Genomic DNA, 27993 nt, shown 5'->3' with positions numbered 1-27993 from the left:
GGGCTAATATTGCATTCACGTCTGTCTTCTGTAAAAACATTAGCCCTAGAGGAGGGTGATTCAGGGCAGGAGGAGATGGTCAGCACTTTCCACAGCTAGGTTTTAAAGCACTGACCTGCTTTAAAGCAGAGGAAAGATCATGGTTACAGAACGCCTCCATAGCAGCAGCTCAGCAGACACCTACAAACCACTGAAAGTGCCTGTTGGCTTTCACTTAGTGTCGGTAGAGTGGGCATTTTAAATACGGTGTCTTAGCTGCAGAAGCATAAATCCACTCTAAGTCATAGCCTTTTACATCAGCTATCTCTCAGATGTGAATGCAACTCCGAATATTTAGACTATGCCTCTCTGTCTTGCACGTACAGACGAGTCACTGAATGATTAATGATCCCCTTCATCACTGGGCCTGAATGCTTCCCAACAATTAAACAATAAAAATGACTCTCCCTTCCTTCCTGGACCACAAAAAAAGATTGCTTGACTGGTCTGTAGGGCTTGTTGGAGTTTTTTATTTATATATATATATATCTATCTCTATTATATACATGTTTGTATGTGTGAGTATCTTACTTGTGAAAAATATGAGGAAAGGTAAACTGAAGAAATAAATTTCAGATTTAATTTTGAAGAGAATAGGGGCTATGTTCACTCTTCGGTGGAAAGGGGATCAATAGATCACACTTGGCTCCCGTGAAGGTTTATCTCCTTCTCGTGACCCTCCCTCTGATGACCGTCAGTCTTTGTGTTCTTTAAGCAATCAACACAGTAGTACCCAAGTCACATGTATGGAAAAGCAGCCAAAACTTGAAGTTAGGCTTTAAATTGCGGCAGTACCCACTCTAAGCATTCATATCTTGAACTGGAATCAAGAAAGGCAAACGTTATAGAGCCTTCTCGCAGCAGCTGGTGGTATTAAATACCAGCCTGCTTCATTTTTTTTAACATGAGTTGGAGCTTTCACCGCATTTGGCTTCATTTATGGACACAGAGAGGAGCAAGAGAAGCTAGATGGTCAGAAAAACAAGGCTTCCCATGACCAGATCTGTATTCAGTAAGATGGAGCACCAACTTTGGGCAAATCACAAATTAATGCCTTTTATTTTTTTTTCATTGCTGCCGGTTTTGGATATTACATATGCAAAATGCAATATGTGTGGATAACTCTTGTTCCATTTTTTCATCCTCTTTAAAATTGTCAGGAGAGTGTTTCCAATGCACTACAGAAGATACTTCATCATTTAAAATTTAGCTGTTTTCAGTTATCTACTGAAAAAAAATTATCATTCTTAAAGTAGATTTTAATGAACATTTTATTCAAACAGCTGAACAGTTTACTCTGACTTTTTAAAAAAAATTATCCTGAGACAGTGATGGTAAATGTAAGCACAAATAGCGTTTCAGAAAAGTTTTGTACAATTCACTATAGGGTTTTTTAATGAAAGCATAACGCAGCTTTAAATAAAGTATTTACTACCTGTGAGTGCTATAATACAGAATCACAGGGTATTTTCTGATGTCTTTATAAGCTGTTCTCATGCTAGTTTCTTTTGACTTGATCCAAAAATTTATAGTGTGTATTTTGGAAGACACACACGCTTCCCACAATACTAGATGGTTTGAAATAATTTATAAGTAGCCAGAGACACTCAAGTTGGGGAAGAGATTTTTTTTTTTTTTTTTTTTTTCATTTAAGGCAGTTAACTTCAGTATTTGGATGTCAGCTCTCCCTTTCTGATGGATTTTTTTTTTTTTTTTCCCCTCACTGTGTAAAATCAGAGTCAAAATAATTTTAGACCAGAATCTGACAGTTTTACCCATATTGAGTAACATCTTCTGAGATTAACTCCTCTTACTTCAACAGAACTGTGTGGGGATTAAAATGCTGTGTGATATGACCAAGATTTTTGGGATCTAGCTTTTACAAAGTAACATCAAATTATCCATCCAGCATATTGATACAGCACCTTTTAGATAATACATTTTAAATGAATTCAGTTGTCACGCTTAGTATTAAAGTCTGACTCTCTGATACTGAAGTTGTTTGACTGCTGAATAACGGTGCGCGGGTAGGAGAGGTACCCGTCTCTGACGGATGTGTGGTCGATGTTGGAGATGAGACAGGGAACCACATACCAGTTCTGTCTCACAGCCCATCCATCTTTTATAGAGCAGGCCGTCAAAAGATGTATCATGCAGGAAGTGGATATTTTCCCAGTAGAACCAGAGCGAGTGTTTTAGGTATGCCGTCCAAAGCCAGGGATGACTTGGCCATTACTGCTAGTTTTGTGCCAAAATTTTAAAAGTTACTCTTTGCCAGGTTATAAGTCTCTGAAGTTTTCAATACCAGACGTCTTTTATAAATGCAGAGAGGTTGAAGAGCACATCAGCACTGGCCATGGTTATACATAGAATAGATTTCGTTGCATGATACAGATACGCTAAAATTTTTATTTGGGTTAGTTTTTTGTGGGTGGCCCTCCCACCCTATGTGTTTACTCTGCATTTGGAAACTTGCATGTTTTCTGATCCAGCCATGTCTCAGGAAGGTGTTTCCAAACGAAGAATGGCTGGAGGAGTGTCATGGTAAAGCTTAGACAGCTCATGTGTCAGGAATTATTGGCAGAGAAGTGTTTGCATCCAAGTTATAACAGCACTTCCACCCTGTGATTAGGGAGGGTGGGGTGTGATGTAGCAGAGCTGTGCTTCAGCCAGAGGTACTCAGGAACTATTGCAGTTTAAGCTAGTAACAGGGAAATAATACCACACAAACTTTTCTTTTTCATTGCTTCAATTTTGACATTAAAAATTGAAGTTATGGTCAGGATTATGTTATGCAAAAAATAAAAAAACGTAGCGATACCATTTCATGGCAGTAGGCAAAAAACAAGCTAAAAGAAAAATCTTGAAGAATTTCTGGTTGCATTGTGTGCTCTTTATAGAGCAGAGATAAAAAGGGAATGGGCAGTTGTGGCATTTTTTCAGTGCAAGCTGGCAGGAGATAAAGGTGCCCACTCCACCCTGCCGGTTAGCGTCAGCGGAGATACTGTGCCAGCTCTTCTGGCAGCTCTGGATGAGCAGAGCAGTTGAAGTTTTAGGACATTACTGAAACCCCCAAGGGGTGGGGGGAATACATTAGAGGCCTTTGGCCAGATTTATTCTCCACCCTCCTTAGATGTACCTCCTGAGAGGCAAAACTCAGAATTCAGATGACAGTTCTCATTCATCCCCAGATCAACAGACACGTCCTCAGGATATAAAGACCGTGTTTCTTTCCAACAGGTTTTAGAGCGGTAGTTTAAAATCAAAGCTATAAGGCATTCCAAATGCTCTGTTTGTGTGTGGCAGCTATCTTTGTGCTATGCAGAACAGTCGTTGATGCTGTAGTATGAGTCCAAGTTATTTAACTGTCATATTGGGAAATATAACTAAAAACCATACCTCATTTGGAGCGCTGAACAGCCGTGTATGAACGCTACTTCAACTAATATTCCTTCTTTCTTAGTTCCTGCAGAACCCTTATTGTGCAAGTTTGCCGATGGAGGACAGAAAAAGAGACAGAATCAGAATAAATATATACAGAATGGAAGAGCATGGCACAGAGAAGGCGAGGTGAGACTTGTAAGTCCTCCCTTCAAGCTTTAGTGTGGGTGTACAATAATGAATACTTACGAAAATGATAGGCATTGAGACTTCTTGGCTTGGCTCTTTGGCATATTAAAAATGTGCAAGCAACTCTTACCTGACAGTTTGCAACTCTATAAAAAGTACTTAAACTGTATCTTTCTTAAGAGGAAAAAAGGCAAAATGTGAAACACCAAATCCAGCCTCATTAAAGTGAACAATAAAATCTCCTTCAACTTGGTCAGGAATGTCTGAGATATTTCTCATGTTAACCTGAAACATAACTTTATTTACATGTAGTAAATAATCCTTTGATTTATGCAGCATTGAAACGCACATCTCTTTCATAAGATTAAAATAGTAAACCAATGCTGTGCAGCATTAATTTTTTTTTAGTCACAGCTTTTTTAATCTTTAATGTTCAAGATAATAGTTTCATAGGCTTACTGTGGTTAGCAAGCCTAGACGCCTCGTTTATAGGAGACAAGAGAATTCAAATGTGTCTTCTGAAAAACAGCACTCCCCATTCATTCTTGTAGTTAATTTATTGTAGGCAACACCCTAACAGAATCGTCTGCATGCCCTGCCTCTCAAACACACGCGTGTTCTCTTAGCCAGGTACTTCATAGACTGCATTTTGTTCCTCATGCTGGGAACTTGGAAACTTGTATTCATAGCCTGTATCGCTGACTCTCTTCACTATATAGTTCTGTCAATTAACCTTTCCCTAACTTATAGCAATGAACTATTTCAATACAAAATTTCAGTTTAAAATAATACAAATAAAGAAAGAGTAAGAGGAATAATTTACAATAAGAATGAATTTTGTCAACTCTTTCTTTCCACTTTTTTTTTTTTTTGTAAGGCTGGAATGACACTCACGTATGATCCGACCACAGCTGCTTTACAAAATGGGTATGTTAAATAACACCACACTAGGAAAAAAAATGTTTGCATTGTGAAAGATGCACAGAACTGGCATTTAATAAATGTTTCTGCATTTTCTAGATTTTATCCGTCACCCTACAGTATTACAGCAAACAGAATGATCACTCAGACATCTATTACGCCATATATTGCTTCTCCTGTTTCCACATACCAGGTTTGTATTTAGAACTTAGTAGCCAAAATGGTTCATTGGAGCTTATATTTATTTATAAATTGCTACATCTGGTTTTCTGAATTCTCCAATAATCCTTCATTTTAATGAAGTGGCCTCTCCATGCTGTACAGCATGAAAATGAAGGCCTTAAAAGCTAAAAGGGTGTTTGAGGAAGCACAGCAATTTAATGAGATATGTGGTGTCTTACAAAACAAAGTCTCTAACTTATGCTGATGGCTAAGGTATTTGTAGCCACTTCTTCGTTTCATGTATGATTTTTCATTTTCTCTTGGTCAAGTTCTTTGATGTCAATGATGCATCTTTAAAATAATTATTCTTTATTTTAAACCTTCTTGATTTAGTTAAATTCTATTTCAAAGGTATTTCTCCATGCTTTTTTGAACTTTTCTCCAGGTTGCTTCAGTGCAAGAAACAAAACAACACAAACCCCCCAATAATAATGTGTTATGTAGCTGCACTAAGAAGGGTATGGAAACTTGTTTGACATTAGAGAAGGAAATTTGAAAAAGAATTCTGAGTTCAAATTACAGTGGCATTCAAATTCATTGTTTTCATATTAGGAGCAAAGCATTTAATAGCTTAGAACAGTGTTTCTAAACCAAAAGTTACTTTATTTTGAACAATGAATTAAAACATTAAGCATGCACATTTTTTGTTCTTAGAGCCCAGTCCAAAGCTTCCTGAAAAGGAGTTCTGATAGGTGTCATGTTAAGTCGCCCCTAAGGGATATTGACAATTCAATGTGCTGAGAAATTATATGGAACAGTTTTTGTACTTGGATGTAAATCTCTTCAGAATGCTCAATTTTGGGGCATTGTACATTTCAGTTTATAAGCAACTTGCATTTAATGCAACTAGTATGACAGTCTCAGATAAATGCTCAGTAGTTACTACTTGACACATGCCAATTATCCCAGTGTAGGCTAAATGATCAGCTGTTTTGGCTTTGTACTGTTTAACACATAGACGAAGTAAACATCAGTGATTCAGGTCAGAAATAACCAAAACTAATTACATTTGGAAAATTCTTACCTCTATATGTCAGGGGCAGGAGAAGCAGCTGTTTATGTTTTAGTGAGAGAGACGTGGTGAGTTTTCTAGCCTACTATGGGTGAAAATGAATATAGAAGGCTCTGTAGAAGGAATATAGAAGGCTAACAGAGGCACTGTGGGCCATTTGGTCATTATTCCCTTACATAAATTTCCACATACCCTCCCATTCCAGGTGAGAAGAATGAGAAAGAATTGTCTAATGTTAGTTTGGAGGTCTAATGCCGCCTTGCGCGAGCAAAGCGTTATGTAGGAGCTAAAACAGTGTACTGCTGGGTAAAGGGCAGCCGGATTAATTTTATGTTAATTTCTGAGGTCACTTATGCAACACAATGTTTGCTCGCAGCCGACAGTGCTGGTACTGCTTTTCTCAGTATATTGAATCACTCTCCTTTGTGCAGTAATATCTCAAAAACTACAGCAAGTTGTTACCCAGAAAAATATTCTAGTCAAATTAGCTGCTATTTGTTATTAAAATATAAATGATTTATCAATATAAGACTGCAAGATATTCAGAATCCAAGTAAAAGTTGGAAGTTGGCATGGAAACATACTTCGTAGGAATATAGTATCGCTTTTCTGGGCTTATTGAGATAGGCAGACTGTAATGGTGTATGTTTCCAAAAATGTTGTTACCAGTATTTCAATATACATGGCACGGAGCTTAAATTATTGTGGATGGAGTTATTAACATCATTATGCTTAAAGTGCTACCGTAATAGGAACTGAAAATTAAATTCAGCTGTTCTGTATTGGGGAGGAAGGAGGTTCTTGGCCAGAAGAGTTTCACAGTTTGAGCATTAGTCACATCTTCATTACTGATCACTTCTCACTGAAACCTGCAGCGTTCTGTCATCTACACAATGGGGTGTATCACGAGAGTATGATTTATTTATTTTTTCTTTGAGGCATGGTATAACCTGTTTCTAGATTTATTCGTATTAAAGGTAAACACGTTTATGGAGTTTTGGCTAGTGTTTGTTTCTGCAACTCGCGTATACCCAAATGACAGTACTAAGCCAGTTACTATCGTAGTACGAGTGGATTAGCCAAAGCTTTAGTCAGGCTGTACCAGTATTTTTGCCATTAAGCTTTTGCCTGAGGAAAGGGAGGGTTCAAGTGTTTTCCATTTTTTAACTCCTGTTCGCTCTTTTTCTGATTGAAAAAGAAAAAAAAAGTTTTTATTTGAAAGCCAATACCAAAAGGAGGGAAGAAATATTTCCATCTTGCAGAAAATACCTCACCTGGGTTTTTTTCAAGACTGTCTGTCTACCTGTCCTGTTCACAGGACTCTGGGAATGATGGTAGAGGTTTTTAAGGGGCTTTAAATGTCTGGCAGCAGCGGTGAGTCAGTACTCTGTGTGTGGTGCCGGTCAGAATCCTGCCTTATCCTACACACCTACAGGAGGCGGGGAGGAAATACTGCCATTCTTACCTTCGGTATTTCTTGCAGCACACTTCTTCAAAGAGCTGTCGCAACCAGCTCTTTTTAACTAGGATAAACATATAACCTATCAGTTTACCTTTTAGTCTTTTTAATTTACCTTGTCATGCAAAGTTAGGCATCCTGCCTCAATTTAAGTGTTTGGGTAGCTGGTGTTTTTGGAGAGAAAACATGCTAGTTGTCAGAGCAGGAATGCTCCTCAGAACCTTCTCCTCTTCCTCTGCTTTGGGAATGACGTACTGTAATGTCTTGGAGAAGAACAATTCCCCTAAATCTTCTCCTTGTTCCTGGAACAAGATTCTAGCAGAATTACTGGTTTCTTTTTCCATTGTGACAATACAATAATTTATTTTATTCCAATCTCACTAGAAGGCAAATGATGCCATACCTTCTGAGATCCCAATTACTTTTCCCCAAAGGAATTTCAAACACAGAAGATGCCTCCACACAGCAGGAATCTCTATTTAGAACCCTTTTGTTATACTTGATAAAATTTCTGAGACCTACACTAAAAACATAGTATACTGTTCTGAAAGGTGTATGTGGTATATTGTCTCCAAATCTTGTTTCTGATGTACAGATACAATAAATACACTTTTTGTAGAAATCAGTGTTGCTCTGCAGAGTGACTAATTGCATTAAAAACTGAATAAGTAAGGGAGGGGGCTTTTTAACATGATTTGTTAAATTAGAGAATCACAGAACGGCTCAGGTTGGAAGGGACCCTAAAGATCATCCAGTTCCAACCCCCCTGCCATGGGCAGGGACACCTCCCACTAGACCAGGCTGCTCAAAGCCCCATCCAGCCTGGCCTTGAACACTTCCAGGGATGGGGCAGCCACAACTTCTCTGGGCAACCTGTTCAGTGTCTCACCACCTTCACAGCAAAGAATTTCTTCCTGATGTCCAATCTAAATCTCCCCTCTTTCAGTTTGAAGCTGTTACCCCATGTCCTATCTTCCTGGTAGGGCCCCGTTAGGTACTGGAAGGCCGTTTACTATATCTCTGTTGGAGTATTCAGGAAAAGAATGACTGAAACAAAAAATAAAATACTGATATTTTCTTTTCTAGGTTCAGAGTCCTTCTTGGATGCAGCCTCAGCCATATATAATGCAGCACCCAGTAAGTTTTTCTCCTTCTCTGTTGCGTTGTTACTGATTGGATAAACACTTTACGTACTTAAAACAACAATAAATAGGTCAATTCCCACCCAGTTACTTCCAGAGTTTTGACAATTACATCATGATTAAATCATGGATCAAAATGAAAAGAGAAACTAAGATAGTAACCTGAATTGGGGCTTCATTTTATTAGGAAAAAAAGTTTCCTTCAGGGTATTGAGGTGATAAGGACAATTGGAGTTACCCAGTCAGCATCCTGAGGAAACTTTTTTTATTTTTTTAAATTTAAATGAAAAGCACTTTGCAAATACCAATGTTTTACATACTGTTCACCTAACAGGGGCTGGAATTGAAGATCCGAGGTTTTAGAATGGGTCTAGAATAGGTCAGACTGGATAATTTGTGAGAGACAGATGGAGGTAGTGATATAAGTGACATTATGGGCGCTCACTTGAGAAAACCTGCATAGCTTGTTCTGGCTTCACCGCTCATGAGTAATGATGGTCTCCCCACACTTTGGCTGTGGCATCTGTACCAGACACATTCTAATCTATGCTCTCCCATGATATTTTGCTTCTTATTTTGCTTCTTATCTATGTCATTTGCCAATTAAGTACCATTATATCTGAGATTTATTAGGTTTCTTGAGATGAGCATGACAAATAATAACAGGCGCTTTAATATATGCACTCCTGTAGTTAACAAACAAGTCTGTTTCCAGATATAGTACGGATATTGTCTTGACTTTAATTAACCTCTTCATGCAGATTATAGAATGTAAATCTTCTTGGCAGAACATTTTCTTCTTGCGCATGCAGAGAAGGTGATACTGAACCAGAACACCCTCTCACATGCTCAATTGTTGGTGTATTTGTGATTTTTGATGTTGAACACACACACACACACACACACACACACACACACACAACTAGTTTTAACTTTTCTCTCTACCTACACAGATTTTCATAAAAAAACATCTTGCACATTATGCTGTGAAAGACACAAGTTAATGCGTTACAATGCTGTGAGGTGTATTAGTTTCACAGGTATACAAGAAGAGATTTCACAGTTGAAAATAAAGATCTGGATTCCTGACTTAAGTTCAGTTTTGGCCTGTGTGAAGACTGGTGCCGTCTTGCTCATTTGCTTTGCAGAGGAGCCTGCAGTCTACAGACAGGAAATTCTTTTAGTGTTTGATGTGCCTGTGACTCATTTCATCTACGCTGATCACATGGTTGTTTTTCCAACTCTACCCTGTAGGGTTTTTTCTTTTCTTTTTTCTTTTTAAGGATTAGCTATTGATTCAAAATACTGGCTTTCAGTACAGTGCAATTATTTCTGTTAGTTTTGAGCCTCAGTCAATTTTAATCAACAATTCTGCAAGCATAAGTCATACAAAGTAATTGGAAATGTGTTTTTGTAGAACATGATTTGTAAAATGAAATTTGTTGATAGCCCTCCATTTCAGATAACTCTGAAAACCTTATGAGTGTGCCCTCCATATTTAGCAATCTCAGGTGTTTAAAAATCGTACATATACTTTTTATGAAGTTAACGAAGTAGTACAGGAGTGATAGAAAGGTTGTCACAGTAGCTAGTATTTAGACAAAGAATCGATCTTTTACACAGCATTGCTGACCTGCTCTTCTCAGGTTGTGTGTGCTAATGAGGCCAGCCATTAATTGGGGCAGCTTTGTATTGTGTGAGAACACTGCGTGTGACAGGTAGAATTCCCCTAACACAAGTGTTCCTCCAAAGCCTCCATTCCTAAAGATGAGACAACTGTTTCTTTGTAACGCCTGAAATTCCAAAGGAAGCTTAAGCTAAGTGAATCTATACCAGGTAACGTGTGCAAATTTGTGCTTTAAAGTTAGCATCTGGTTAAACTCATATTTTACGAAGTGTTTTCAGCAGGTGTCTCAAGTGCATTGTACGTCAGTTGTGTGTTAATAGAAAGTCAAGGCAGTTCTTACCCCATTACCAAACTGTGCAGAACACATCTGCTTGAGTACAATTTTTGGAATCCTCCAGACCTGTGTCCTGAGTCGGTGCCTGGGATTAGGGAGAGTCCTTGTGGTACATCCCCTCGAAAGGACAGCCTGTACTTAGACTCTCAAATCAAAAATGTGATTAAAATCTGAGTGTTGCCACAACCCCTTTCTTTCTTTCTGTTTTAATAGGGTGCTGTACTGACTCCCTCCATGGACCACACCATGTCACTACAGCCTGCATCGATGATAAGCCCTCTGACACAGCAGATGAGTCATCTTTCATTAGGCAGTACTGGAACAGTATGTAGCAATTTCATACCAAACAGAACTTACACAAGTAGAAAATACGCCGTATGCATGTGCAACTAACGTGTAGGAAAAAAGTAATCCTTTAAGTAGTCTTTCATCCAATAGAATATTAAGAACTGTCTTCATTTTTTAATCCTATTCAGCAGGTTTTTTTTCAGTCTATTAGCTGATGAAGGAATTGGAAATAAGTAAATAATATAGATCAAAGCAAATGCAAGGAATCCAGGAAGTAACTCCAGAGTTGTATTGAAAAAGAAAAAAATAGTTGGGTTTGCTCTTCAGGAGATCAGAGTTGCAGAAAGTAATACAAAGTGTGGAACAGAAACTAAAGCAGAAGAAGAGTTGCAGGCTAGCTTCTAAACTGAAAGACTCTTCTGAGCAGATAGAATTAAAAAAAAAAGAAAAGATTATGATTGGGATTAATAGAAATGTCCTTTACCTAGTCTTTGAAGTCTAAATTTGAGTTTTCTCAAAACAGGTATCTCACTTTTCTGAAAATCCTATTGATTTTATACAGAAAAGTCTTTCTCTCATATACATTGCTTTAGGGAAACAGTCAATAGCTATTAAATGATATCATGGTAGGTATTTTGAATACTCTTAAAATTACAGTGGGCTTTAGCTCAACTTAATGGACTCTCTGTCTTTCTAGTACATGCCAGCCACAACAGCTATGCAAGGAGCCTACATACCCCAATATACACATGTCCAGACAGCAGCCGTTCCTGTTGAGGTCAGTATATTTTATAAAAGACCAGAGATAAGAGACGTGAATATGATATTAGATTTTTTTTTTTTGCTAGGAAAACTGCTGTTTGAAGCCTAACATTGTAACTGTGTGTGTACTGTGAATACAATACATATTAAAAAGATAAAGTGTCATTATTCTCAACTAACGTAACTGGTATTATAACAAAGAATGACCTGTACTTGTAGCAGTACAGTACTTGGAGCAGCCATCTGTATGAGTGGAGCTCAGATGAACTTCTGTGTTTTGTAAAACATGACTTCCAATAGGAGCAAGCCAGGGAGTGTATTGTAGTTTTGATCTTTCATTTAGTTTTCCTGTGAGTAAACTTTTCTGCCAACAAACCATGATTGTAACTTTTTGCGAAGAATCTCAATTTTACCCTGACATCTCAGGGTACCATGCATATTCGCCTAATAGACCCCTCTGCAAGTCCAGTTGAAGAATGTAACTAAATGGTAGACAATAGTTTGTCTACTATTTTTGACTTACCTTACACCCTTTTATAGGTCAGTACGTTTTTAACAGAGGAGCTAGGTAAAGTATGCTGCAGCTCTTTTATTCAGAATGAGGGCTAGACAGTTTCTTCCAGAGTCTGTAAGAAAATACATGTCATTTCAAAGTCTGTTTGTCCAGAAACTCTAGAACTTCTTTGATTCAGTTTATGCATCTGCCCATGTGGGTGGGAGAAAGACTTTTGGTAATTAGCTGGTTGCGCTGTCTGCCAGAGCACTATCAGCTGAATGAATTCCCTGGTTTCTGGGGATCTGTGTGTGAAGTCACAACTACAGTTCTTTGTGTTGCCTCGTGCCAATCACACCACACCACTCAAAGCCATAGTGTTTGTACATGTGGTAAGCAGGTCTCATCCTTGCTGCTCCTCAAAAGGAGAGGGGCAGGATGCTCTTTGGCATTTGCAGGTAGAAAATATACTAGCAGTTATTTGCTCCGTTTCGATATTTATTTCTATAATTTCAAAGGGTTTTTTTAATTATCATCAAAACAGCTGAAGAAATACAAGGTTTGCATGATCATTTTATTTCTCTATTTGCTGAAATGTAAATCAATGCAAAGTTAACACCTCAGATTTGGAATACCTCACTTGAGCAATGTTAGTGAGACTTCAGATATGAAGACTGTTAATTGCAGATAATGCTGCCTGATTTTGTGTCTCATGTCCTGTCTTCTGCTTTATTTGCAGGAAGCCAGTGGTCAACAACAGGTTACAGTAGAGACGTCCAGTGACCATTCTCCATATACGTATCAGCAAAATAAGTAACTGTGAGGTAGGGGCTCATCCTGTCACATGAAAGATGTGAATTCAAAGATATTTTGTTACATAACTTACAGTACTCTGTATTGAAATATTTTTTTTAGATCATATAAATAATACTCATAATATCTGGGGACAGGCAGTGAAGTTAACTTGAACTTGGCTAGAGTTAGAAGCCAGGAAAGGAAGGACAGGTTCCAGAAGTGAGTTAGTGAATTATGAGTAATAGCATTTTAATCATTTCTCTATAGCATAACTGGATTATGTTGTATTTTAATTTGTTCATCTTGGCAGCATGCTGTATACAAGAATAACAATGAATTAGTGCAAAAATACTAGAATCACGATGCTAAAGGGAACTGTATTTATACATATATTATACACCAGTTCTGGTACCTGTGAGATTTGGAAGCAGTTTTGCGACTGACTTACAGACCACAGGCAGGAGGGTGGTCTGGTAGAGATCGTTGCTGACCCTTTCTCCTCAAGATTTCCCTGCTCATCCTTTATTCTAGGAAAAAGCGGTTTGGTCCAGAATTTTGTCAGTTAATTTTTAATCTATGTCCTAGCTTGTCTCTAATTCCGGAGTTGTTTTACTTTCCTGCTCCAGGTTTCCTCTGGTTTTGTTTGCGTGGCCATTCTTTACGAACCAATCATTAGCTTTACCCAAACTCCGCCCATGCAAAATTTTTGCTTTCTGTAGATTGCCATCCTGAAAACGTTGTATGCACTAACCATCCTCTTCTCCATCCTTCATGTTTTACAATTCTGGAATTTAGTTGATCCTTGACTCATCTTTTTCTGAGTGCTTTGTAAACCAGGCAACTTGACTACATAATTTTTTTTAAATCAAATTTTGTAAGACCTCATACTGGAAATTTCTGTTCAGCAGCCATAACTTGCTAGAGGCTGTCTTAGAAGGGTTTTTCTACAGCTCTCACGGCATTTATTAGAGTCTCAAAAATCATAATCAGTTATGTGTGAGGAACTTCTAATTGTGTTATATTCTCCCTAAAATGCGTAGACCTATCAGTAGCACATTCTACCGTTACCTTTGATTTTGCAGGTCAGCTGTGTTATTTGACAACACTGCTCTCATCCCCATTATTGGCAGAACAACTTCTTATATGTTCAAGAATGTAAAGATAGAAATAAACCAATGGGGAAACTTCGCACATTCAACAGATGGCACAGTCTGCATAGCGCAACATGTGACCTGTGTTTATTATTGTAGTCTGGCCGAATGCCGGCATCGAGAGCGAGCCCACATCCTTGATTTGCATCCAGGGCAGGCAGAAAGCAAAGCCACAGTCTCTTCTCTTTACCCATCTCCTAGTGTTAAAATCATGGCTCCTGCATGTTTGCTATGCCGAGGCTATTGGCTGGTGTTAACCACTTCTCAAGGAGTTACTTGTTTTGCCTTAAGTCTTCCCTGTGGGCATGTAAAACCTCCTTACCAAGAGACATGTGTGGTAGACAGCGAAGCGTAACCCTGCGCGCCATCTCCCCGTCCTGCCTCTCTCTCCCAGCCTGCCAGTATCTTTCCCACGGGCTGGGGCCAGGCAGGAGGAGCAGCCTTTAGTCTCCTGAAAGGATGAGATGTGTTGCTGTTTGAGACACGTTTTATAACGATGACTCTGTGCAGAATACCAAGCTCTGTGAGCAACTCTCTACGTTTGCTGTAAGCAAATCCTCCACCTATTTTATTCTTCAGAGAAGTACCATTACCTGCATTTATATGCAGTGGGAGCCAGGGAAATCTGTCAGCAATGGCTGTGGCAGGGGGCACGTGGGGAAGGTTAATATTACTCAGCTGATTTCAGCCTCCGAGTATGGCATTTGGTATTTCTGTCCCTGGAACATGCTGGTACTTGTCGTTTTTCAGACAGGTGAAGGGGAGGGGAGTAGTTGACAGTTATTTCTTGCCCTGAATACCCCACATACAGGGAAGACTGCGGTCTCCTAATTGTTGTGGCTTCATTACTATTGTCAGATTGCAACTTCTTTCTAAATGCACATCCAGCACTTTTGGGAATGTCCTATTAAAAGTCAGTATACGTATTGCCATAAATAAGGGGTGAATGACAACTAGCACATTTGCACAAGTGGATGCAGTCAATCAGAAATACACATCATCTTTCCTTTAATGGCTACATTTAATAACTTTATAGCTCCTTTTAAAAATGTTGCTACTATGTGAAAATAGTCAAAGACCCTTGAAAAAACCCTGTTATCATCATATACGTACCCATAAATGTACAAACTTTAAAATACCAGACTTTGCCCTGCCTAGAGAAATTAAAACATTGTCTAAACTTTTTCTCGTTAGCTGGGTAGTTTTTTAAGCCCATATGGCAATATAAGCCAATATAGTAAATTGAGCACTCTTCCTTCAAATTTGGTGAGCCCTGAATTGCTGTTAAGGATTAACCATTGTGGAGGCTCAGTAGCTCTCTCTGTGTTGGCTGTTGGAACTTGTACGTAGTCTCCCTGAGGCTGCACCAAAAGAAAGTTGTGTTCCTTTTCCAGAGATCAAAAGCCTTGGAGATGCCGCAGGAGTAGGCTCATACACGCAACCATTTTTGGTCAATTAAAAGGAAACAACAATAATAATAACAAATAAAAAACCCAACAACAGCAAAGAAGGAAATAGCTTGGAATGCAGTCTCGCCGTTCCCCAGTGGGAGCTCTGCATGCTGAGCAGGTATTAGAGATAGAGGGGGAAAATACAACACAGGCTGTATCCTGGCAGTGAGCCTTATCCTGGGAAGGGCCAAGCACCCTAAGTGCTGCCCGTGTTCCTTCTCAAGTTTGCACTCAGGTTCACTTAGCCGCCTCACAGCTGTCTGAAATAGGAAATGATTGAGTGTTGTGGCCAGTTATGTGAGAAAAAATCTCTGCAATTGTAACTCTGCTCTAGCTCTGACCTTTCTGTGTTACAGATGTCCAGTGTTGACCGGGCCTGGAGAAGGGTGCAAAGGCTGAAACAATCATGGATTTTACTGATCAATTGTGCTTTAGGAATTATTGACAGTTTTGCACAGGTTCTTGAAAATGTTATTTATAATGAAATCAACTAAAACTATTTTTGCTATAAGTTCTATAAGGTGCATAAGAAAAACCTTAAATTCATCTAGTAGCTGTTCCCATGAACAGGTTTATTTTAGTAAAAAAAAAAATTTTTATCAAGTGTTACGACGCAAAAAAAAATATTCAAATTTCTGGGTATGCACAGATGACCACGAAGACTTATTCACGTGCATGACAGAATTTGTGTTTTGGTTTATTTTTATTTTGTTTGTTTCTTTTTTTTTCTTTTTCCTTTTTTTTTTTTATTGTATGAAATGGGTTTTCTGAAGTTTAAAATAGTAAAACATCTAAGATGATGTTCTGTGCTTGCAGTGTGTGAGTGTTGCTTTAGTGCAGTGTTGCAGTTATAGTGTCTGGTCTTTTAGCTTTCTGTTTTTCTTTTAATGTAGTGTGAAGTGTCTTATCCTTTTCTATAAATTCCAATTTGCCTTAAATCTTTCAATGCTGTAGCTGTTTCAGTAAGTAGTCCAAACTAATGGTGTAGAATGCTTTGACCAAATGAGCTGGTCTATTATGCCTTGTAAAACAGCAGCATAGGGCTTTTAAAGGTAGTCAATAAAAATTGCTGAAAATTTGGCTTTTTTAATGTGTAGTAAGTGTTTTTAATGATTTTTCACATAATATGTAAGGTAGTGAAATGCAAGAGGGGAAAAAAATGTTTTGTGTGAAACACATTTTCTGACTGGGGAAATTTTAATAGGATAAATTGTTTGTAAGGCCATATGCCAATAGTTCCCTCTGGTAGTTTGAATGATTTAGGAACTCTGCTGTATGATGCAATGTAAAATCTTTTTTTGCCTTTTTTTCAGAAACTAACTTGATGTTCTAGTTTTAGCATAGGTAGAGTAGGGAGTTTTGGGGTGGGGATATCACCGAATGTTTTTGTCCTTCCTTTATACTAATGATAGTGCTTTAGGATGAGGATTGTGCTGAGACTTAGCAAACAGAAAAGTTGCTATTTTAGCAAAATGGCAAAAGCTAAAGGACTCGTTTTCAAACATACGCTGAGATTTAAGTAGAAGCATAATTGATTGGGTACTAGCTCTCTATAGTAGGTAAATAAAAATAAAAAGACTTGGCACTTTTAAAAGGTAACTTTACCAAAGAACAAAGAGCCAGTAACCAATAATTCTGATTTGTCTCAGCATTACGTCTTCTGTACTCTTTATTTTTGCCGGACCAGTTTGCGGTTAGGAGAATGTGCCTTTTTTGTACATTTGCATTTAGGTTTTATAATTTTAATTGATGTATGGACACAAAAGCATGAAGGAAGACTTGGATCCAAGCAGTGCCACACTTTACATCATCACTACAAGTGTTAAGTGTAAAGAAAACCGATTTTGAAACTATGAAATTCCTGATTCATAAATACACAGTTATTTGTACTTCACATATTAGATAATTCACTGCTACTAAAGCTCTTTATTACAATTGCATATGTTTTAAATCGAATGATAAATTAAGTTGTCTTCCAAAACTGTGTACTTCTCTGGTCAGCTGTATATGATCAGTTATCTACCTCAAAGTTTATTTCCTTTTGTATTGGGACAGGTTGCTGGCCCTCCCTGTTTCCGCAGACCAAATCATCCTAGCTCAGGAGCTAGGGCTAAGCAGTTGTTTCTTTCAAGTATTTTTTAGTTTTTAAATTTTGTGTGAGTATTGGAGTATAGATGTCGGTGACATTTCATAGTTTCAAAAGTAAATTGCTGCTCTGAGAAGTGTAGATTCTAGTGAAATACATAGTCATAAGAGATGTGTTTTTGTTTTTTCTTTTTTTTAAAAAGTTGTGGTATTATTGGTTCTATGCTCCCTGGAATATTACTGCTTTGTAAAAGTCCAGACTTCCTGCAGCACCTTGCCTGTATCTGGTAACTTTCCGAACCTGGATCTCTCACTACTTGATGTTTTTGCGTTAATTGAAACTGCAGTATGATAGCTGTGTTAGAGGGAGGGAAGAGCTGCTGCCGAAATGTCTGAACTAAGTGCCATACTCATTGTCTGGGTAAGATTTGGGAAATTTAACCTCTGTACATAAAGAAATAATCAGTTACTTAAACATCACATAGTAGACAGCCATTAAATTATAAAAAAATTAATTTATGAAGAAAGACCTTTTGTACAGATTGAAAAAAAAAGATTTTCATAGAGATATCTATATGATCAAGAGAGTTAATTTTTTATTTTTGTTTTACTAGTGCCACAAACTTGCCAGTGGTAACTTATTTGTCCGGTTCAAGATAACTCTGTAGTTTTGTTTCCTAGGACTTGTTAAATGCCAAAAGACATTTTTGAACTGTAAATTTGATTAGATTGTTAGCTTTTTTCTGTTTTATTTCTTTGAAAACTTTTGAATAAAAAAGATCCCAAAAAAATGAAAATGCGTTGTCTTCTTCCTTCAGCCCTTCCTTTACTGGGGGAAAACCCACACAGGTTATGATAAAACCTGTGCAAGTATTTTGAAGTGCTCGGAGTTGCTTTTTGCTTTAGAGTCTGGGTTTTTCCCTCCTCTAGCTTTCGTTAAAATCAAATTTTAAGTCGTTCAAACCACATTACAAAGTCACGTGTTCTTTCAGACAAAACAGGGAGAGACAGATGAGAAATATATGAAGCTATACCTGATTTGAATGCAAGAACTCCGTTGTTCTGCATGTCAGCCCGCACGGAGAGCTGTGTGTAACCATGCTGGTACGCTGTAGTTGTAAGTGCAAGCCAGTCTTCTAGAAGTAAGGGTGTGAAGACAGAGGGTCACTTTGGTTGTTCGGAGCATTGAATTTGCTGCCTAAAAGTCCTTTCGTCTTTCCCGCTGCAGTGGCATTGGCTGGCATGCCTGGCTCTGGAGAGCAGAGGTGATACTTCGCTGGAATTAAAACTTATCCCGAGCGTTTGCCTTCCACCTGCAATCTTTGAGCATTTTATTTCTTTAAAGATCATCTCGGATTTTATTATCCTTTTGGCAAGATCACCACTGCTGATGGTGTGTATCAGACAGGGGACTGCTCTGCCCAGAGTAAGGCTTGGAAAAGAAATAGAGTGAAATATCAACTAGTGTGTCTCCTTGGCCAAATGCTTTCCCAATCACACAGTCCTCCACGTAGCTTTGTGTCGATGCCTGTGGCAGGAGAGGGGCTCTGACTTGGTCTTGGGTGCCCGAGGGTGCGCGCAGTGGCAGGGAGCAGTGGCTCACTGGGTGATCCTGTGGGCGCCTGCTTTGGATGGGCAAAGGGAAGGCTCGCTCGGCGCAGGCTGTGCTGCCCTGGAGAGCCCTCTGCCCCGTGGGAGACCGTCCTTTACATTACACACCTGGTTTTGACATACGGCCAGGACTGGGCCAGGCCAGGCAGGTGCTGGCTGGGTGCCCTGGGGTCACCCTGCAGGCAATGCACAGCCCGAGCCTTCGGTCACACGGTGCTCACGCAAGATACTGAGAATAAACGTGTTTCCAGTGGAGGTAGCGAGATGTACTCACCTAGAGGTTGGGAAACGGGATTTACGTTAGTTTATGCAATACAGACATCCTCGGCAAGGATGGCTCGTTGTCAGTGAAGAGAAAAAAAAAACTCACACTGTGTGCTACTAAACACATTTAGATTCCTGTACCTGAAAAAAATACCTTTTAACCATTTTGTGGTAATTTAAATACTGTCCCAGTATGTTGGCTGTCTAAAATGCAGTGGGTGAGAAGATGAATACAGAAAACTTTTAAAGGGTTTTGTTACAGTATTCCTGTTCACCACCACACAGAATTAATCTCAGATTATTAAGCAGTCTTTCTGAATTATGTATGAATGCTACCTCACAAAAGCTATGTGCAATAGACTCAGAATAATGCAGGTTGGAAAGGCTTTTTGCTATCTATTTTCTTTTCTAATTAGCCCTATGATAAACTTAGGTCTGTTACTGTAACTCCAAATATATTTGATAAGAATGAATGCTTTCAGATTAGTACCTTTTCCCTGATATAATAAAGTTGTGTGTATCATTTCTATCAGGCAATCTGCAATAATGCAATATCTTTATGTAATATACTTTTATTATATATAATAAAACGCATATTTATTGCCAACTGGCTTGTTCTAACGTTGACTCCATCCTCTTTGCATTCAACCTGTTTTGAACCCTACTTGCAAACACGCTGCTAGTAAATTTTTCTTTACCTGTTAACAAATACTGATAAGCGTCATATTCATGTAGGATGATTTTTGTACTGATACAAACGTTTTGTGCAAGATCGTGTACAGACGCTATTATTTGTGGCTGTTAGTGATTAGAAAGTAGCCTTTGTTTAGGCGCTGAACAAAATCTGTTATCTTTCTCTATTTTATAAATGAACTACACTGGGCAGGTGCAAGACAAGTGCAAGCAACGCATTAGCAGGAGTGTAACAAAGTACTGTTGATCTGCTGAGCCCTGCTAATGACTGGTTGCTAGATTGGGCTAGAATATTTGTGGAGTAAGTCAGAGTGGTCTAAAGCACTTTCCTGGTACTCTTTGTCAGTTTTTCTCAGGAGAAAAAATTAATGAGAGGTGCTGTTTTGCTCTCCCCTTCTAGCTTTAATTTATGCCATGGTACCTCCACCATACCAGACAAATTTGATGATTGACTAAAACTGTGCCACCTCACTTTCTGCAGAAACATCATATGAGAAATGCATTTTATGTGCCAGAATATTTATATGAGTTTGTACTCCTACTCCTCCTGTGCACACTTCACTGTTCCTTTTGCTTTGATCAGCTGCTCCAAAATTATTTGCAAACTTTCACATGCGTTGGAATAAGATACTCGATCCTATCCTGTCCAGCAGTGTCTTAGTGAAAGCCAATGTGTTAGTTGGTGGCATTTAAGACATGTATGCTGTTACCTTCCAAACGCTTGCAACACTGACGTACTCTTTCAACTGCGAAAGATCATCTGTACCATTCCCTAGCCAACAAATTCTGGCATTGATTAACCCAAACAAATCTGAGGCTTTTGGCTTTCAGACTTGGTCCGTTAATTCTATCCAGAATAGGGGTTAGGATATACAAAACCTATTCTGTTTGGCAACTTCTCCTCCAGCTACTAAGAAAAGCCAAGCAGATGTCAGAACAGCAAAGATTTACAGTGCAGTGACCAGAGGGAGCGTGTAAAAGCTTGTGTGTGGAATGAGTCAGTCTTTCCTATTCAGGACAGCTCGAACTGCATCTACCATCTGAGAAACCTGTGCAGCTCATTTCTCTAGTAAAGGAGAAACCATATCACAGGAAAATACTCCTGGATTTTTTTTTTTTCCATGTCCAAGAAGGAAGGCCAGCTTGTCACCAAGCAAGCTTCAACTGCTTAAGTTACCTTGCCTTGTTCAACAGTACGCCCTCACTCGGTGCTTACCTCAGCGGGGTTCTGAATTCTGCTGGGTTGCATCGGGCTCCCTTCCGCTGAATGACGTGATGTCTTTCGACAGCTTCACTGGGATAGAAAGGGATATGTGGAGAACTTAAAGAGCGAAGGTATGTGGCACCCTAAAGACTTCCCACGTGCACACTACAGGCGTTCAGATCGACCTGCTCAGGCAGATTTCTGAGCAGCTTTATCGTTTTAGAGCCTGGCATGCCAGTGTTACCGAGGGAAAAACCACGTGGAAAATATTCCCGCATGTACACTCTGCTGGTCCTAAAGAAGTCTTCAGCAATGGGAATTTTCCCTGGTATTTTCACCACCTCAAATTAACACACAGGGCTCATGTTTTCAAGTATTATCTGTGAAGCGCTTAAGGGTAATGGAATAAAACAATGGTTTAAGAGAAGGCTAAGAGAAAACTTACTAGTAAATAGGATGTTTTGGTAAATAATTTTGGCTTTTTTGCAAGCACGAACAGAAAATTACTTTTCCTTTTGTGCTTTAGTCTTTCCCCAATGGGAAATACTTTTTTTCCACCAATGAGAAATACTGTGCTAACCTTTTTTGCGTTCCAGTGAATGTAAAAAAAAAAAAAAAAAAGAAAATGTATAAATGTATTTACAGGTATTTGTTACAACCTCGCTTTTGGGTCAGTTTGTTTGGGTATCTTTAGCCAGTCTCAAAGATAATCTGTAAGGAAAATATACATAACTAGGAGCATAAAGCAGTTATTTATTGACTAGTCCACAGAGAAAAAAAGTAAGATTTCACAAGCCATTAGGCTAGGGACGAGGATGCTCACCCAGCGAGGCAGCCGCGGTGGCTTTGCTGGCCAGGCAGGTGTCGGGCGGGAGGGGAAGGGGCCGTCCCTGCAGCTCCCCGGAGCAGACCCTCAGCGTTGCCGCGTTTCCATCCTCTGCCAAGCTCCGTCAGTGCCCCTGGCACCGATGGCTTGCCCCAGCAAACCGACCTGATGCCTCCTGACTATTTTATACCTTTCCGTGTAGCTGCTTTCCCTCCTGAATCCTTGAGCTACTGGCAATCCTGTCCCAACAGCTCTACCTCTGTCTGTAATTTTACCTTTCTTATCTCTCCACAGACTTTCTGATGGTTTTTTTTCAGCATTCTGAGGCCAGGTTGCGCAGCTGGGCCGGGTCAGAGCTGGGCCCTGGTGCACGGGCGGCTACAGCCCTGGGAGAGGGGAGGGAGGTGTATGGCTGGGGCTGCAGCGAGGGGTGACAAACTCCAGGTCTTCCTCCCAAGACACTTCCTTCCAGGTGTCAAGAAAACATCGTTCAAGGGCAGTTGGAGGAGTGGATATTCAGAGAGCTCCAAGTGTTGCTGTCTTTGCTAGAACAGAATGAAAGTTTGGTTTCAAAGAGCTTTAAGAGAGGTCAGTGTAGCTAGGTGGAATAAAATACTCCAGAAGTTACCAGCTGCGTCTGTCGTAAGTTCCTGACCTCCTTCAGCCTGGCTCTGCTCGCTTTCTGTAGTTCCAAGGGGTTCCAGCCGGCAGTAGTCAGAGGGTTCGTACGGGAGTGGGAGGGAGGCAGCTCATCAGCGAGTCGTGGGCTTCACACAGGAAAAAGCCTGTTGCCACTTGTGCAGTCCCGGTGCCATGAGCTCTTGAACCACAGAAGCTACTGAACAGAGACAGCATAGGGGTGTACGCTTGCGTACCAGGGTGGGAACCCTTGGGTTTTAAGTTGTTTCTTAGTGAACTATATTTGTATTTGAGTGGTCTAGCTCCATCTTCACTGTGGTGTCTCTAGAAACAGCAGGGCTTTACCCTCCGTTCTAGGATAAGTTTTGTACTGATGTGCTGAAAATCCAGATCTCAGTTATTAAAAATAAACAAAAAAAAGAATTAAGCAGTTCCAGGAATTCCTCTCCTGAAAATATTTTGCAGATGAAACTAGCCAGTCATCTCTCGGAAAACAATTCAGGCCAAACCATACCGTTGCGTGTATTACGGTAAGCGTATGCACAGCTCATCTATTCCAGATGCTGATCATCCGATCGGCCCTGCAGTGCGCGGTGCTGCCCCGTTTCAAGGCTGCAATTAATTTCCTAAGCAACGCTGTGCTCATTGGCAAACCCAACCGTTGGGTTCCGTCCTTTTTTAACGCGAGTCGCACAGGTGGGCGAGCGGAGCGGAGCCCTGGGCGCAGGGGGGGACTCTCTGCTGGCCCGGGCTCAGGCTCTCCCTCCTGCAGCCGCCTTTGGCTGCCAGCACAGCTGGGGGGACAGGCTGGGGAGACCCCCGCACCCCAACTGTCCCACTGCTGCTCTTCTTACCCCAGAGCTTAAATAACATCTTATCTTGCAGCCACCAGAGGGCATCTTCCTTAAAAGCTGAAATAATCGAAAAAGGTGAACTCCCATCCATAGTATGTTAATTATGGTGCATTTATAGCTACCTATTATTAAAAGCAAAACCTCATCCTGCCTTTGCGCAGTACAGTGCAAGTGCTCACATTTCTAATAATGTGGGTTTAATCATCATTAAGATGGCAACAGTGTTGTCTTCATCAGAGGAAAAAAAAAAGCCGTGATTTCCTTTTGGTTAATGAAATGTGTAAGGGTGCCTTCGCTGCGCAGCAGACAAGGGGAAAGAAAAAAAAAAAAAAGAAACTAATCAAAACCACATCACCAAAAACACAAATGCTCCAGGCAGGGTCAGGGAGAAACGACAAGAAGCTTGTATGTGACAGACGAACACAAGAGGAGCCAAACAGCAAGGGAATTCTGGAGAAGTCGAGCAGACTGCAAAGATTCAACCCAGACCAGACCGAGAAACCTTTTTCCCGTTAACTCAAAGCCAGTCTGCGTATGCTCTTGGGAGCACCCTTTTTATTATTATTATATCTTTGTAAGAGCAAAGACAATTAAAAATATACTCGTTCAAAACAACGCGAAAGAAATACCTTTTCAGGATGTAAACAAAGCTCTGAAAATAAATTGGTATCTTGGGGGCTAAGTGGAAAATCTCTACTGCAGAACAAAACTATGCAAAGTATTTGGGGTGATACAGAAAAGGCTGCTCATTTTTGCAAAGTTCATTCAAGAAGACCTTTCAGTGGTCATTAAAGATGGCTTCTAATGTATCTATCCAGATTACTAATACGGATGGGGAAGGCGGGAGGAGGGGACAACAGAAATAGTTATTTTTGCTGCCTTGTCTCTCTCTGTGGTGCCGCTTGAATCTCATGAATAAATTAACCATAACCCACAGAGGATGTTAGTGCTTCGAGTCTCAGAACCTTTTTGTAGCTCCCCTTTTTGTCAAGGGGATTTTTGGTTTTGGCTTGCACACGCGTTTCAGACGGTTGTGTTCACCTCTGGTTGCGCTGGACGCTCAGCCTTGTCGCGCACCGTGCGTGCCCCAGGCAGGGGCAGCCACTCTGACCTACACCATCCTGCTCTTAGATGTGGACTACAAGAAGCATTTGTTAATCTCTGATGGGGATTTTGTCACTCTTCAAAGTAATTAGATGAATCACTTCTGGACCAGGCCAAATTGCTGTATAATAAAAGATTGCTGCACAATAAAAGACCCAAAGAGCAACCAGAACAAATAGGGCAGTTCATAGACAGTCATGAATAAAATACTGTAAGTCTGGAAATATAAAGTATTTCTCTGTTTTGCATACGCCCTAGCCTTAGGCTAAACAGTACACAGGCACAGACTTGAATTTCTGGAAAAGGATCTGATCCGGGCTTGTGTTTGCAATTTTTTGAGGATCGCTTTTTGTATTGAATGAGGACCGCGGAGAAAAACACTCAAATCCAAAGTAATTTTTTTTTTTTTTTTCAAATTTCAGACCTGAAAGCTTTCCTTCTCTGTGATTTTTTTTTTTTCCTTTGCAGTCTCGAGTACTTGTGATTATCTTCTTTTGGCATCCACCTCGGTGTCAGCGTGACTATGTTTGTCACAGGTTTTATACGCTGCTGCAAGCAGGACTCAAATTAGGATTGGTGTGACCAAAGGACAATAGCTCTGCCAACAAGACAGACTTTTTTTGATCTAACTAGCAGATGCTCTGCTAGCGTCTCTCGCTTTTTTGCCTCTCTCTCGCCGAAAGGACCGAAACCAGGCTGTCAGTGCGATCCTGCTCAGGGGAACTACAACTGTTTGCACAAGATCTGAGGCTAGCCGAATACCTCCTTTAATAACTGCTTCCAACAGCTACTTGTGAAGGCTCCGGTGGTAAATTCCGTTCAATATATCACAGCTTTAAAAAGCAGAGATTTTTCCAGAAATGGCTACTCTTTTTATAGAGGCTATTTTGCACCCTAGTGGATTATTTTAGATAGTAACAAATTGTTCCTGCATATCCCTGGTCATCAATCACTTACAAGAATAATATTGCAGGGGGAGGAGGCTAGAAAGAGACCCTGCTGCGATTCAAACCTTGAATTCGTTTTTATTTCCCCTCCCCTGTTACTCGACAGTAGTTTTGGAAGACGAAGAAACTACCAGACATATTAAAGACCTGGCATAAAATATTGGACCAGCTTTTCAGGTGTCACTGAGGGGTGGCAGGTCTAGAGGTGTCTCTTCAGTCCAGACTTAAGAAGATCTTAACTAGCTTTAGTTTTTCAAGCAAGTCTGAAGGCTACGGGCTGCCAGTCATCCTGACAAGGTGATGACTAATGGGGACAATTAGCTCCCTCCCCTAACATGCTGTCTGTCGTGGCGATTTGAAAGGGAATAGGAACACTTTTCCCTAAGGAAACAGGTTGGCAAATGGGTTTGGGTCTGTTAAAGCTTTAGCATAGTTTCAATTTAACAAAATGTCAAAAAGTTGTTCCAATGAAGGGCAGGTTCAAGTCCGTATTGTCTGCTCTGTAAATTCCTCTTTAATTCATGTTCACATATTGAAAAATTCAGTCTATAGCCAACCTGTGATTCCACAGGAGTAAGCTGCGGAATTTCCATCCTTTCCAAAGGAAGAAAGATACCGTTATGTGTTGTCCACTTCATAAAGTAACAGCTTTTAACATTTTAAGTAGTTACTAGTCAAGCTGTGTAGGATGAGTTAAAAAGTAGCAGGCATCAGTAATGTAACTTGTTTCTATCTCTTTCAGAATGGTATTTCCAGTTTATAGACAAATTTGAGATGCATCTGACTGGTTATTATTCATTATCACCATTATCCAGCTGCTAATCGTGAAAGCTAATGCTTCGAGAAGCGTCCTGCATCTCTGACCTATTGATTTTAGCACCCGTAAAATCACAGAACTTTATTTTCAGACCCGCTGAGTGCCCAGAGCACAAAGGTCAGTTTGCGACGCATGTTCAGTGCTGAATTTTAAAAACCAAAGTGCCTTCAGTTGGGCAAGTTAAAATTTTTCCTTGGTTCACGCTTAGTGAGCGAGCTTTAGTAGAGCTGACTGCGTGGATCGCAGCAGAACTTGCCGAAAAGAAAGGAGAAAGGCAAAGCAGTTACCACCACTGAACTAGACTGACTCTTTAGAGGGACCAAGGAGCGATCAGACTATAACCTAAGAGCCGCTGGGAAACGCTACATGACTAACCTGTATTGTCATTGTGTGACTGGCAGGAGGAAGGAGGATGGAGCACAATTGTCAATTTATTGGAAGAACAATGTAGTCATTCAACAAGGCATTATTCTCCACTAACTTAAATGACAGTAGAGCAGCCCACTCTTGACTTAAGAAAACATGAGTCATTCAAATTCCATATTTAATAATGAAATTGTTCCACTGACTTATTTGTTGACATAAATTACGTATAGCTAATATGTTCCTGTTGCAGACCCTGAGGACTCTTTGTTTATGCTAAACGTGAATGTATTCTAGCACATGAATTACTATCCTCCTGCTTGCTTCTTGGGCGCCTCCAGAATAAGTAATACGTTGGCATAACTTTGCCATTTGTCAGCCAGCAGTCTGGTAGCACATTTGCTCGTCAATCTAATTTTAACCTTTTCTCATACGAGCACTTGGTATTTCATGTAAATCAACCAGACAGTCTGTCATTCAATAGGATACTATCTTCATAGTCTTCTAAACTATGTGCTCTATCGTATGTGCTCATTTTTAAGTAGCAGAGGAAAAGTAAAGCTAATATGTTACTTCTGGTTTCTTAATACCAGAATGCCAGGAATGTCTTTATTACCACAATAGAGACAAGTGACATGTCTCGCAGGGGTTTGGGACAACGGGCCTGGTAATGCATTCAGCACTTCCTGAATTGAAAGGTCTGTCCTGAATGGTGAGTAGTGCAACGGGTGCCTAAAGGCTTCATAGCACGTATTCCAGGTCTGTTCCTATTATCACTCTAATTGGCAGCTAAGAATACAAAAAATACACGCAAGCGATGAATTAAAAAATTATTTATAAATAATTACTCTGCGGTTACAACACGTTTCTTGATAAAATACTGATGCTGATTGCAAAAGAGAGCATAAATCATTCTGAACTATGGATAAGTTTGTGAATGCTCATTTCTTTTGATAATTTGTGTAAATAACATGGAAGGTTTACTGGCATGTCCTTTACTTCGTAAGGTTTTTCGGAAATTGGTTTGGCTATGAAAATAGTATGCTTGAAGTTTAGCTGTTTTGTCAGCATTGCTGTAACTATGCATCACTTTAATATATTTTATTTTTTAAAGATGAATGAAGGTCATAGTCCATTTATGCGGCCTAAAACCCATTCTGGCTTTTTCAGATATTTTACTCCATTAAGAATGTTTAAAAAAAGCAATTGTAAAGTTGCACTGAAAAGATCTGTGATGTCTGCTAAGAATTCAGTCCCTCACAACACCTGTAATCCTTCACTGCATGAACGAAGTGAATAGTTCACTCTTTTAATAGTTAT

At 39.8% G+C, this 27993-nt stretch overlaps 2 protein-coding genes across 7 annotated transcripts in view; both read left to right on the top strand.

Moving 5' to 3' along the window:
• The window catches only part of RBMS1 (RNA binding motif single stranded interacting protein 1), a 149640-nt gene extending 131500 nt beyond the window's left edge, over positions 1-18140 (top strand). For 3 of the 6 annotated variants that reach the window (XM_054207719.1, XM_054207718.1, XM_054207722.1), the window contains exons 7-14: positions 3503-3618; positions 4487-4536; positions 4630-4723; positions 8310-8360; positions 10540-10650; positions 11312-11392; positions 12609-12693; positions 15623-18140. In XM_054207719.1, the coding sequence (XP_054063694.1) occupies positions 3503-3618; positions 4487-4536; positions 4630-4723; positions 8310-8360; positions 10540-10650; positions 11312-11392; positions 12609-12686 (581 nt within the window). In that variant the 3' untranslated portion in view covers positions 12687-12693; positions 15623-18140. The remainder of the gene's footprint in view (positions 1-3502; positions 3619-4486; positions 4537-4629; positions 4724-8309; positions 8361-10539; positions 10651-11311; positions 11393-12608; positions 12694-15622) is intronic. The other 3 variants (XM_054207721.1, XM_054207723.1, XM_054207720.1) reach the window with 2 other exon arrangements.
• Positions 18141-18437: 297 nt separating this feature from the next.
• ITGB6 (integrin subunit beta 6) overlaps positions 18438-27993 on the top strand; it is a 66761-nt gene continuing 57205 nt past the window's right edge. The window contains exon 1 of the mRNA XM_054207714.1: positions 18438-21254. The gene's annotated coding sequence lies outside the window, so the exon portion shown is untranslated. The remainder of the gene's footprint in view (positions 21255-27993) is intronic.

The sequence above is a fragment of the Rissa tridactyla genome, chromosome 7 (assembly GCF_028500815.1).
Source record: "Rissa tridactyla isolate bRisTri1 chromosome 7, bRisTri1.patW.cur.20221130, whole genome shotgun sequence".
Classification (NCBI taxonomy): Eukaryota; Metazoa; Chordata; class Aves; order Charadriiformes; family Laridae; genus Rissa; species Rissa tridactyla.
This window is presented reverse-complemented; position numbering and strand designations above follow the sequence as displayed.